The 12,406-nt window shown below is 42.6% G+C and overlaps 1 protein-coding gene across 1 annotated transcript in view; it reads right to left on the reverse strand.

Annotated features, from left to right (window-relative positions):
* Positions 1 to 2,629: 2,629 nt before the first annotated feature.
* Positions 2,630 to 12,406, reverse strand: part of LOC112232968 (Golgi resident protein GCP60-like) — a 31,465-nt gene continuing 21,688 nt past the window's right edge. The window contains 8 exon segments of the mRNA XM_024400310.2: positions 2,630 to 5,606; positions 5,609 to 5,782; positions 6,086 to 6,370; positions 6,908 to 7,106; positions 9,139 to 9,313; positions 9,440 to 9,598; positions 9,723 to 9,863; positions 10,174 to 10,315. Coding sequence (XP_024256078.2) covers positions 5,569 to 5,606; positions 5,609 to 5,782; positions 6,086 to 6,370; positions 6,908 to 7,106; positions 9,139 to 9,313; positions 9,440 to 9,598; positions 9,723 to 9,863; positions 10,174 to 10,315 — 1,313 coding nt within the window. The 3' untranslated portion in view covers positions 2,630 to 5,568.

The following is a 12,406-nucleotide window of genomic DNA, read 5'->3' on the forward strand; positions in this document are numbered from 1 at the left end:
GCCTAGGTGTAAAACAGCCGAGGTGACAGAGCAACAACCCTGGAATAAAAAACAATGTGTATGGGTGGAGAGAGGATTGGTTTTACAGGTTACCTCGCTCTAGATTGTCAGTACTGCATGTGTTCAGGGCTGTCGTGCCGTGGCTGTGTCGGAGTCGATTGTGAGTTGAATTTGAGTATGCCTTCCCATAAGAGAGTGGCTTGCGGTCGGCTCTGGCACTGGCACTGACACAGCCATGGCACGACACAGCAGGAATACAACAGGAAATAATGTGATGCCCAAGACACATTTTTACTTGCAGTCATTAGTGGCCGTTAGAATCTATGTTCCTTTTTCCTTCTTTTTTGTTGGAATATAACAGGATGTAATGAGGACCTACATGAAATATGTATTGCATGTAATGGGCATTAAAAAAAGGACTGGTCTTGCGATATATTTAGGATGTTTTCTCTTTTTCACGAATCCAATGAACTGAGCAGGCTGGGCTGACATGCTTATAGCCTTGCTAGGACTTTCAAATATGGGCATGCATGTATAAGATTGTACTGCTATTATTTATATTATATCCAAACTATGCAATAACTATTTAGGGAAGAAGCAGTCAGCTGCTATTCTGTATATAATGGAGTGGCCAGCACAGTCACCGGATCTTAACCTTATTGAGCTGTTGAAGGAGCATCTTGACCATATGGTACGTAAGAAGTGCCCATCAAGCCAATCCAATTTGTGGGAGGTGCGTCAGGAAGCATGGGGTGAAATCTCTTCAGATTACCTCAACAAATTGACAACAAGAATGCCAAAGGTCTGCAAGGCTGTAATTGCTGCAAATGGAGGATTCTTTGACGAAAGCAAAGTTTGAAGGACACAATTATTATTTCAATTAAAAATCATTATTTCTAACCTTGTCAACATCTTGTCTCTATTTCCTATTAATTTTGCAACTCATTTCATGTATGTTTTCATGGAAAACAAGGACATTTCTAAGTGACCCCAAACTTTTGAATGGTAGTGTACTTGAGGATTGGGTGTTCCCACTGTGATCAGATCTGTCACAATCCTCCGTGTGGGTGTCCTTCTGTGAAGTGTTGGAGGAAGCCAGCCAGGTCCTCTGTTTCCGGGACGAGACAGCAGTCATCGTTGGGGCTCGGCAGTTGGAGACGCCATCAGCCACAGAGAAGTGGAAATACCCTTGAAGGGCTGCTCTTTAGGTGTCGCTCTTTTGTTCTCTCTGACAGCTTTGTGTCAAAAGCTGAAGATGGGACAATGACGAACTTTGCTACTGGTAGGCACATCTCAGGGCTTCATGCCCTCTTCTCCATGTATCTGTTTAGTTTAAGGTCTGGTTTAGCAAGGTACAAGGGGTGGTGAAGTTCTCCTTGTTTCTTCCTCAAATTGATTTGAAATGTAAAAGAATATATATATATTTAACATAAAATAATGAAAATAGTGGAGGGGTTGGGTAGAGGATACAAACCTGGTTTTGGTTTAAAGGGAAGGGTGGGGGATAGGATACCCTAAACCGGGTTTGTAAGGGGACTTGGTTTGAGGAAAGAGGTAAAATAAACTTGATTAAAAATAGAAAGTAGGTGATGGAAACTTGTTTGGATACTGGGAGGGGAGCCGTGGTTAGTGATTTTTGAAAGTGTGACGAATGGTCGCAGTTATTGCTTAAGTTGTTTTCACTGTGTGAAGAAAAAAAAATCTACTAACAATGAAGTAAAACTGCCATTTAGGTTGTTAAAATGTCAGCTTCTACTGTGGTGCCTATCAGAGGGAGTAAGAGTGGATAATATCACAATAAAATGCATCAGATATCCACTCTAAGATAGTTTTAAAAGTGATAAATATGCCCAATAGTTAAGCACAGAGGGGAGTGCTGAATAAAAATCTAGGTGGGTCAGCTTGTTCCTCCCGAATCATGGGTTTCAGAGGGTAAACCTGCACCCCAGAACAGCCATCCTCTCCTCTACTGTTCTCAGTCCTGAAAGTGAATGTATGTAGTGCATTTGTGTACTTGGGGTGTCTATATGCTATCTTGATTGCAAGGTTTTAAAATGGTCTGAAGTTCTGACATGATACCTCCAAGTTCATACTCAGAGCGGCCAGATGTAGCTCTGATGGCTGTTCTGGTCGTGGCTCCACCTTTTCTTCTGCAAAGTACACTCAGGTGGTTCAGGCGCTTCCTGCCCTCCTCCTTGGAGCTCTATGTGGGCAATCTAGATCACTCCACAGTTGGCACACTGTGCGTCATGTTTCTCCTCAGTGCAGATTTTGTGGCAGTGTCACCCCCCACACCAGGTGTCTTCTGTGCAATGCTGTACAGTTTGGTTAAAATGCTGACATTTAAAACACTCCTCCCGAAGGAGTCTGGGGGCATCCTTAGGACATGTGAGGGTAAAAGAAAATGAAGAAAGGAGCGGACTGCAGCCTCTTATATGGGAAGTGGAGAGGCAATTTCTCCTGTCTAGATGTGTGATTGTATCTTCCACATTACCATAGTGAGACAGGAGTAATTTAAATAAAACCTTGGCGTAACCCCTTGACTGTAATAGAGTTGAACACAAACTGTAATTGTAGATGTTTTACATTTACATTTTTTAAATGTGAGAATAAAATGACATTCAGGTAATAGAGATGAACATAAGTTTAATCAATATTAAATATGCCAGATTCTTCTTTAAACACATACAGATCAAAAAAAGTCAAAGCAAGACAAAAATTCACCCCCCACATTTCATCCAGTCTTTCAGTTTACACTTGAGTTGGACTTTTTTGGGAACAATGTACATAATATCCACTTCTCCATACTTTGCAGTGCATCAACTCATGCCCCCCCCCCATCTCTAGAACCCACACTTAAACCCATTTATATAATGATATACTTACAAGGCTAGAACAATCTGCATCATTAGGCTTAAAGTTGGTGAGCAAAAGTACTTCAGACAAATGAACAGAACACAATGAAAGAGCTCAACAATGGGGACTTTCTTGAACTTTGTGGCTCCTAACTAGCTTTACCATCAATAGTGCCTTGCATGATGCATTTCTCAATTTCTGGGTGAAAACCATTGCCACAAGTCAACCAGTACAAACTACAACTAGGAGACGGAGTTGGTGATTGGCTTACCGGTAGGCCTTATTCTATTTCAATCTCTTTCTGACCCCTGTTGATGTGCAACCAACCTCGGCACAGTGGACGTTATTAAGTGTTAAGGTAATGTCAGGCATCTTTGAATGGAAAGGAGACTTGAAAACCCATCAGAAACCAAACAATGGTATGATTCATCCAAAAAATGTATTTCAAAAGAAGAACAGAATTATCAGCTCCCGAGTTTGATTCCAGCCTGTATCACAACCGGCCGTGATTGGGAGTCCCATAGGGCGGCGCACAATTGGCCCAGCGGCGTCCGGGTTACGGTTCGGCCGGAGTAGGCCGTCATTGTAAATAAGAATTTGATCTTAACTGACTTGCCTAGTTAAATAAATATTTGTTTTTCTTTAAATAAACAAACCCTGGTGGCTGACTTTAACTTCAAGTGAAACACAAAGCATGCAGATGCAATGTGGAGGAACATCTGACTGGACAATACCAAATAATGGCAACAAGATAAACAACTAAGAGATCATACAGTAAGAGTTAAAGAAAAACACACCTTCAGAGCTCAGTCTGAGTTCAGTTAGTAACTGATGGTTAACTGATTACTCTCAACAAAGAAACATGGATGACTAGAGAGCTAGACGTGATCATCTCAGTTTATTAGCGATAGCAGACAGTCCTATTTGAGAGAAAAATAATAATAAATCGGAATCAATCCATCAATTAGGACAGAAAGATCAAATGCTCGAGAGAGGTCACAGTAACTCATCTTAAAGGGGAATGTGCAGTTGCATCATCCCTCTTCAGACTTCTGAATTAATGAAATATTCCCATTGATTCTTGAGGCATTTCCAAGTTAAATTCTTCATGACTTCAGTTCAACTGTCATAACCCATCAGAACTTCAAATATAAGCTTGTTTCACTCCAATGTTGGTAAATGTAAACAAGCACTATATATGGTTAAAACTATAATTGTAATCATGGATGGTCAGTCCTTGCATCCATAGCTCTGTCAATGAATTTGAGAGTGGTTACCTTTCTCCAGCCCTATCCCTCAGCTTTTTACTGAAACAGGGGTGGGGATTTCAATTTGTTATTGTTTCAACTGATGATTCCCTCTAAGTCATTAGCCGGCAGTTCGTATGTATGAAATAGGATTAGCATCTCCAGTCCATAGACAAACTCAACACAATAGATAGATGATCAATAGATGACAATGCCCAGTCTCCTTCAGAACAGACATGGGGGTGTCCCAATACGCCTTACTGGATTCCTTTCCTTGTCCCCTGTCCTTCATAGCCACTGATAGGGAAAGATGGGTAAGTTTCCATCCTTATAATTTTCACCTCTCATGTCCTTTGAGATCAGTGGCCATGAAGGAAAGGAAGCATCTAAAAGACTAGAGACATGTCTCCTGAAGCAGGGAGGCCACTGTTTGGAGATGAAATACACCCAAATATTATACAGACACAAAAATTATCCTACAAGGGTGAATAATAAATATGAATTAAATGTTTTTTTAGACACAATCTCGCTTTTTTCAGCATTCCATTTTGAGATACCGAACTTTTCCATGTACATGTCATATCCCTCTTCCAACCCTATACCCCTTCTAACCCCTTGCTCTTCATTATCCTTCGCTCAGTAGAACAGTGTACAATCCCAAATGAATCCCTAGCCCCTCCCCCATTTGCACTTGTGGCGATCTGAAAGGATTGCTTAGATAATATCAATATGATAATAGCTCCACCATGGCCTAGGACAGGCTATACTAGAAATTCTGCAATATTGCTTATGTCTTAAATCCAACCCTCTCAGACCTCCAGAAGTATGTAGCTGGTAGGAGCTAGGGGTTGATGTGGATTTGGGCGTAGCTCTTGCAATAGAAGCGTTGCCACTTGAGGAGTAACTGACTGTGTTCAGATGAGTGTGTTTTAGTGTTACTCCGTGGTGGTCTATGAGGTATTCCTTCTGGAGTACAAAGGCATGGTGCTGTAGTGTAGTGTGTCACCATGTTTGGACTCCATTTGACCAATGACTTCTCTCATTGGACTTCAGTTGTGTTAAATTTGAACTCAGGTTAAGGAGTGTCTCACTCAGAGAGAAGCACAGCCATAACAATGACATGACAGGGCAGACTAGAGTTAGATGATGTTTGGGCAGGAAAGATGGCCATTAAATACAAGAAAGTCCTAGAGTTGATGTCTAAGAGCGAGAAGACGACAGGTGGTGAACACACTACAGGGTTAACTACCTCCCGGACTCCACAGGCTCCAATGAGGTGTAAGCACACACACACACAGACAGGAGTCACACACACACACACAGAGACAGAGACAGGAGTCCCATCTCCAACGGGAGTCCGACGCAACTCCATCGCCCTCTGAAGATCTAGTCCAGAACAGATCATCTCATCCCCCCCTTCCTCTCTTCAAACACACACTCCCCATCTCCTGTAGTCCCTCCAGGCTTATCTGGTGTAGTAGACTCTGTAGTAGACACTTTTGACCTCCAAAGAGAGTAAGAGTTGTCGAACTTGAGAAGGTAGACCCCACGGCCAGGGTATTGGTGACTGCCGGCATAGACCTCCTCGTGACAGTCCCGCCGATAAACCGGCACTATCTCATCCACCTGCGGCTTCCCTGCCTCTTTCTTAGCCTTCTCCTCCTCACTAGGGGGCTCACCTGGAAATAGAGGGAAAGCAGACCATCAGGGGGGCTGGTCAGTAACTACTGGATCACACTACAAGATTATTTTCATCTGGTCTGAGGTGGCTTTCAGTGAATAGCCGCCTAGTGTTTTTCTAGCAGTATGAAAGGACCATTCACATTAACAATAAGGGGCTATATTAAAGACGTGAAAAAATATTAACTATGACAAACAAGCAGGTATAGGCCCTCTCAATAGAGCTGTATCCTGGGTCTCATGAAAGAACCCCATAACATCCCATTAGAAATCCAGCAGGCATCGCATCTTCCTCTCCTCACCTTCCTCATCCTCGTCTTCGTCGCTGGACTCGCTGACGTGCACACTGACCGAGGCATTGGCGGCATCTGTCCACTCAAAGAAGACTCCGAAGCCGATATCGTAGTGGTCCGTGGCAAACTCCCAGAAGAGGTAGGAGCCCTCCTCGTGGGTGGGCACTCGCACTGTCACTACCTCGCCACGCCCCACCGTGATCACACTGTCCACGTCCTGCCGAATCTTCTCCTTGAAGTCCTTGATCTGGGGTCGCGTCCACATGGAGGGGGCTGCTATGACCGGGGGCGAGTCTGCTGGGGGAGAGGACGGAATGAGAGGGGCGTGTAAATATAACAGTGGCTGATTATGCACAATGTACATCCATTTCTCTGGTACAACATTTCAGAAAATTACAGGATACAAACAAATGTATGCTTTTGAGTAGTAAAAGTGACTTTCATTTTCACTAGATGAGGCAGTACTGGCTTTAGGGCTATACAGGCACACTGTCTCCTTGTTCTATGCAGGATAACAAAGTAGGCAGAGATACTCTGCTGTAACCGATGAATGAATTCCATGGTTTGATTACAAACCAGGAATTGGCATCCTCTGTCCTGGCCAGCAACTTCTTAGCCAATCGAAGGGTTAGGGAAGAGTCATTCACATATCCCTTACACCTATTCATCCATTTCTGATCCCCAAAGTCGCATCACCAAGTGTAGAGAGTAAGGCATCACATTACAATTTGGAATGTGTGCACGCTTGTGGATGCATGCATGTATGTCTACCTGGCCGGTGTGTGTGCGTGCATGCATGTGTGTTTGTACCTGGCCTTTGCACGTGTGTACCTATTGGCCCATTCTCAGTGGCCTCCTCAGCAGGCTCTAAGCGCTCTGGCTCTCTGTCTGTGCCCTCAGAGTGGGAGTCTGACTGGCCATTGAGCAAGGGGACATTCTCTCTAGCCGGGAGCGCTGCAGCTACAGGCTCACTAGTGGCCTCCAGGGTGGCCTTCACCACCGCATCCTCCTGCTGCTTCTGTAATGCTGCCTGGAAGGGTGAGGGAGGGGGAACGGAGGGTCAATGACTGGGAGGGCAGCAGAATTAAGAAATTTCTGTACAATCTCAAACTTTTCCCCTTAATGATCACAAAAAAATATCTTCATAAAAAATGAAAGACAACAGAAGTTGATAAAAACTGTTTTAGTATCAGTGTTTCAAAGACGTCCTCCAGCTATTTCTGAACTTTTCCTGTTGAAAAGCGATATCCCAAGTATAAATAGGGGAGAGTGTGGTAAGTTGAGCCAAATTGAGCCACCCTTGTTTCTAGGAAACCATACACAAAATTAATCAATCACCAAATATTTAGGAAGAGGTCATCATTTCCATGGACACTGAAGGAAGAAACTACAAGGGAAAAGTGGTAAGCAAGTTGGTGAAAATCGTTTTTTTGGACTAAGTCAAGTTAACTTGTGTTAGAGGTTTCATGATGCTTGTATCTAAACCAAAGTAGATACTTTAAAGATTCTAAAGGTTCTATACATCAGTTGGGGTCTCTATTAGGTTCAATATGAGGTCCTAAACATAGCATGAAAGTGCATCGTTGTAGCTGTGTGGGCTAATTCCCTGAATGTATAAAACATTAAGAACACCTGCTCTTTCCATGACAGTCTGGTGAAGGTGAAAGCTATGATCCCTTACTCATGTCACTTGTTAAATCCACTTCAAATCAGTGGAGATGAAGGGGATGAGACATGCTAAAGAAGGATTTTCAAGCCTCGAGACAATTGAGTAATGGATTGTGTGTGTGTGCCATTCAACAGCCAATTTGACAGAGCTTGAAGAATTTTTAAAAAGAATAAAAAAGGCAAATGTTTCACAATCCAGGTGTGGAAAGCTCTTAAAGGCTTACCCAAAAAGACTCATAGCTGCAATCGCTGCCAAAAGTGTTTCTACAAAGTATTGACTCTGAATATTTATGTAAAATTTGATATTTGCAAACATTTATAAAAACATGTTTTCACTTCATCATTGTGGGGTAGTGTGTTTAGATGGGTGAAAAAATATATAATATTTAAACACTTTTGAATTCAGGCTGTAAAACGAAATGTGGAATAAGTCGAGGGGTATAACACTTCCCGAAGGCACTGTAGGTTGACAATTATTTGAAAATATGTCCGTTAATTCAGTGATTTTGCAAAAGAAAGCCACGCATTTCAATGCATGCCACTGGAACACCTAACATACGTCATACTTTGACTAAAACTATGACTTATTGACATGGGTAAGCTCTGGTCATCGTCTTTCAGCTCAGAAAAGTGGATTCCTACTGGTGTGGGCGTTTAAAAAGACAAAAGCGATTGTGATGGTGTTAAATTGTGTTTGGTTTTAAAAAGGTAGTGGTAATATTTTATTCAGTACAGAAATTTGTAGATGGCTTAAAAGAAAACGCCACCAAAAAAACAATATTTTGGTTTTTGTTTCATTAGTCCATTGTTGATATAGTCCCAACATGTTTTGCATGTTGTGCATGTCAGCAACTCGATTGCTGACATGCAAAACATTTTGTGACCATATCAACAAAGGACTAATGAAACAAATACCAAAAGATAGTTTTGGGGTAGAATGGTCCTTTAACTTAGCCTGTCCTGCAGCTCAACAAACCCCATGCCCGTGGTAAGTTGTGCCAAGAGACCACTGTTTTTGGACAAGCTATGGTTTTCAAAACACATTTTTACATGAATTCTGTTTTTTTTCTGGGGATAAACATCATCCTGAAATATATCTAGATATCTTTGTTAGAAAGAATACTATATTTTCCTTGGAGTGATGCTGAATGTAAAAAAATAAAATAAAATAAAAAAAAAAAATCACCCAACTTACCCCACTCTCCCCTATAGTAATGTGCACACACTTAAGGGTAAAAAAAATAAAAATAAAATGTTTTGCGCAAAACAGTGCTTTTTTGACAACCGCAAACTTCAAGAAGTATTGCATTCAAGGAGTTGGTCTGATGTGATGTCATTGTCCTACCCACTTGCTTGAGGAAGATGTGGAGTGCATAGAATGTTGTTGTGTGTACCTGTTGTTGTGCCAGCTGGACCTGGTAGAGCTGCTGCATGTACTGTTGGTAGTGTTGTTCCTGTAGCTGGTGTATGAGACCCAGCTGCTGCTCAGGGCTCTCTGGGTACTGCTGGGCAGCATACTGCTGGAACTGCACTGCCGTCTGGGCATTCAGTGCTGCCATGATCTGCTGTCTGCAAGATGATGGAGGAGAGAGTCAACTCAGCACCCTTCCTTCAAACACTGGACTACTGTAGAGAGGGAAAGCTGAAGCTAAAGAAACTGATAATCTATCATACACACACAGACACACTACTCACTTCTGCTGCTCCACCCGTAGCCTCTCCTCCTCCAACTGCCTCCTCTCCTCCTCCTCCCTCTTCAGCCTCTCCTCCTCTTCGATCATCTGTCTCTCCTCCTCCTGCCTCTGTCGCTCCCTCTCTTCATCCTCCCGGCGCTGTCGTTCCTCCTCCTCCCTCCTGAGGTAAGATGGAAGGAAAGAGACAAAAACACGACAAACTTGAGTAAACTCCCTAAGTCCTAGGGTAGTTTCCACCATGTTGCTGTCATGGGCAGAAATGTCTGTCCTCCTGGACAACTTACCGTTTCCTCTCCTGCTCATCCTTCTCTATTTGGTGGGAGGTGACATAGGGTGCAAATAAATTACAGCATTTGTTCAACAGCTTGACAAACTCCACCATAGCCTCCTCCTTCTCCATGTTACCCAGAGCAGCCCACTCTTTCCTAAAGGGGAAAGAGGGATAGTATAGTTTTTTTGAATTGTAGATGTTCAATTTTCTCACTTTTGTTTATTTTACTTTCTTTGGCAATATAAACATATGTTCCCATGGCAATAAAGCCCCTTTGAATTTAAATTAGAGTGGGAGATAGAGATGGGGGACAACTTTTTCACACTGAGCTGTGAAAAACCTGGATTCCAAACAGTTTCCTCACATTTCCTGAAACACAGCAGCAGCACTAGTGCTGGAGCATCAGCTGAACTTAAAAAGTCACACACACACACACACACTGGGGAGGGGTGCGGGTGGATTACCTGCGGTCATTTCCCAGGACGTCAAAGAAGCCCACCTCTGGAGAGGCGTCGAGGTTGTATGGCCCCAGTAACACCTGCTTGTGGAGGGCCACCAGACGAAGCTTCTCTTCATAGGTGGGGTGGAAGGCCTTGCCATCCTTATCTGAGGACAAAACAAACCAGCTAATGGGCTAGACTCTGCAACACACTATCAAGGAAAATAATATGTTGATCATTCATTGCTAGACAGGCCTATATTGGAAATGGCACACAAAACATCTTGTTGCTAAGCGTGTTGCTAGCGAATGGTGACTGACATGTCCCTTTTACAGTGTATACAGTCAGCGAAAAAGTTAGCCATGTCGGACCTTTGTCGTAGAAAAGCCTCAATTTAGACCAGATCGAATGACAAGAGAGAAAGACATGCTCTCTAAATGTGCACTCCTTATATTGCCAATGCCCTTTGGGAGAAATTAACAATGACTGCAATGCACAGCTTCACTGAAGAATAGGAGAAGTCCAGCTTTAGAACCTGTTTACACAATGTTCTGACTATATTAAAGCAGAAATCTGCAGATTGTGGGTGAACCTATGCCTCCCCACTTCTTGTGTAGTGTTTTCACTTTGAATGAAAACAAGGCAGTTGAGCCCTGAGCCACCTTGGGTTGGACTTTTATGCTAGGTGTGTCTGTGCTAATTCGCATACCCGAATGACCCTACTGCCCCAGAGCTGGAGAGGAAGTGAAAGTCACTTGAAACCTAACACTTCAGCCGCCAGAAACAAAGAGCAGACGGAGCCGACAAGCATCATCCTCCGTTCTTGGATCTGAATCAACTCAACCCCAAAATATAAAAAGCAGCGAGAAAGACTGCTCATGACCAATCCATAAACATGATAAACTGGATTAATTTTAACCAATGGAAGAGTGACTGACATGGCCACTGTTCTCATGGACTGGTAACGTTAGGTAAGTGTTGGGTTGCGTTTTTAGCCTGCTAGCTACGTTAGCTACTAACCTTAGTGTGTTCAATGTTCAAGCTAGCAGCTAACAAGGCTACCTAACATCTGAATTTGGACTGTTTTGTACTCAAAGGAATCTAACGATACCATCATGTAGCGACACTGCATAAACCCCAACAAGATGCTCAATGCCTTTATTTCAACTAGGTACAGTTAGCTAGCTAGCTGAAGCTAGATATGCAGATTGGTTACATGGTAGTGTCTCTCGTTTGTAGATGATAATGCTAACTAGCTAGGTGGTAAGACAGCAGTTTCTGTCCAGGACCACCCCCCAAAAAATGCTTCTAGCTATACCATTTGGTCAGATATGTTTCTGTACATTGCCAATTACTTAATTGGCAAGATAAGCAAATGTAGGTACGACATGCCAGCAACAAATGCTGACACGACAATTCCAAGTATAACTGATTAAATTATGAAAGACAAGCATTGTAATTCTGAATTCCATAGGGTGTGGAAGATGTAAAATAAAAAAAAGAGAAAAAAAAGCATTGTTGTCTATCAACAATGACAAGCCACTGGTGTTTAACTTGGATGCAAAATAACTGAGGATAACAGTGCTGATATTGCAACTCCTATTTGCCATATCTTCAATCTAAGCCTACTAGAAAGTGTGTGCCCTCAGGCCTGGAGGGAAGCAAAAGTAATTCCGCTACCCAAGAATAGTAAAGCCCCCTTTACTGGCTCAAATAGCCGAACAATCAAACGATTACCAATCCCTAGTAAACTTTTGGGGGGGAAAAACATGACCAGATACAATGCTATTTTACAGTATACAAATTGACAGCAGACTTTCAGCATGCTTGTAGGGAAGGACATTCAACAAGCACAGCAATTACACAAATGACTGATGATTGGCTGAGAAATTCATGATACAAAGATTGTGAGAGCTGTGTTGTTTTTTTCTTTGCGGCTTTTGACATTATTGATCACAGTCTGTTGATGGAAAAATGTATGTGTCATGGCTTTAGACCCCCTGCTATGTTGTGGATAAAGCATTACCTGTCTAACAGAAGGGTGTTCTTTAATGGAAGACTTTCCAACAATCCAGGTAGAATCAGGAATCCCCCAGGGCAGCTGTCTAGGCCCTTACTTTTATCAATTTTACTTATGAAATGTCACTGGCCTTGAGTAAAGCCAGTGTGCCTATGTATGAGGATGACGCAACACTATACACATCAGCTACTACAGCAAGTGAAATCACTGCAGCAATTAAAGAGCTGCAGTTTCAGA

The sequence above is a fragment of the Oncorhynchus tshawytscha genome, linkage group LG05 (assembly GCF_018296145.1).
Source record: "Oncorhynchus tshawytscha isolate Ot180627B linkage group LG05, Otsh_v2.0, whole genome shotgun sequence".
Taxonomy (NCBI): Eukaryota; Metazoa; Chordata; class Actinopteri; order Salmoniformes; family Salmonidae; genus Oncorhynchus; species Oncorhynchus tshawytscha.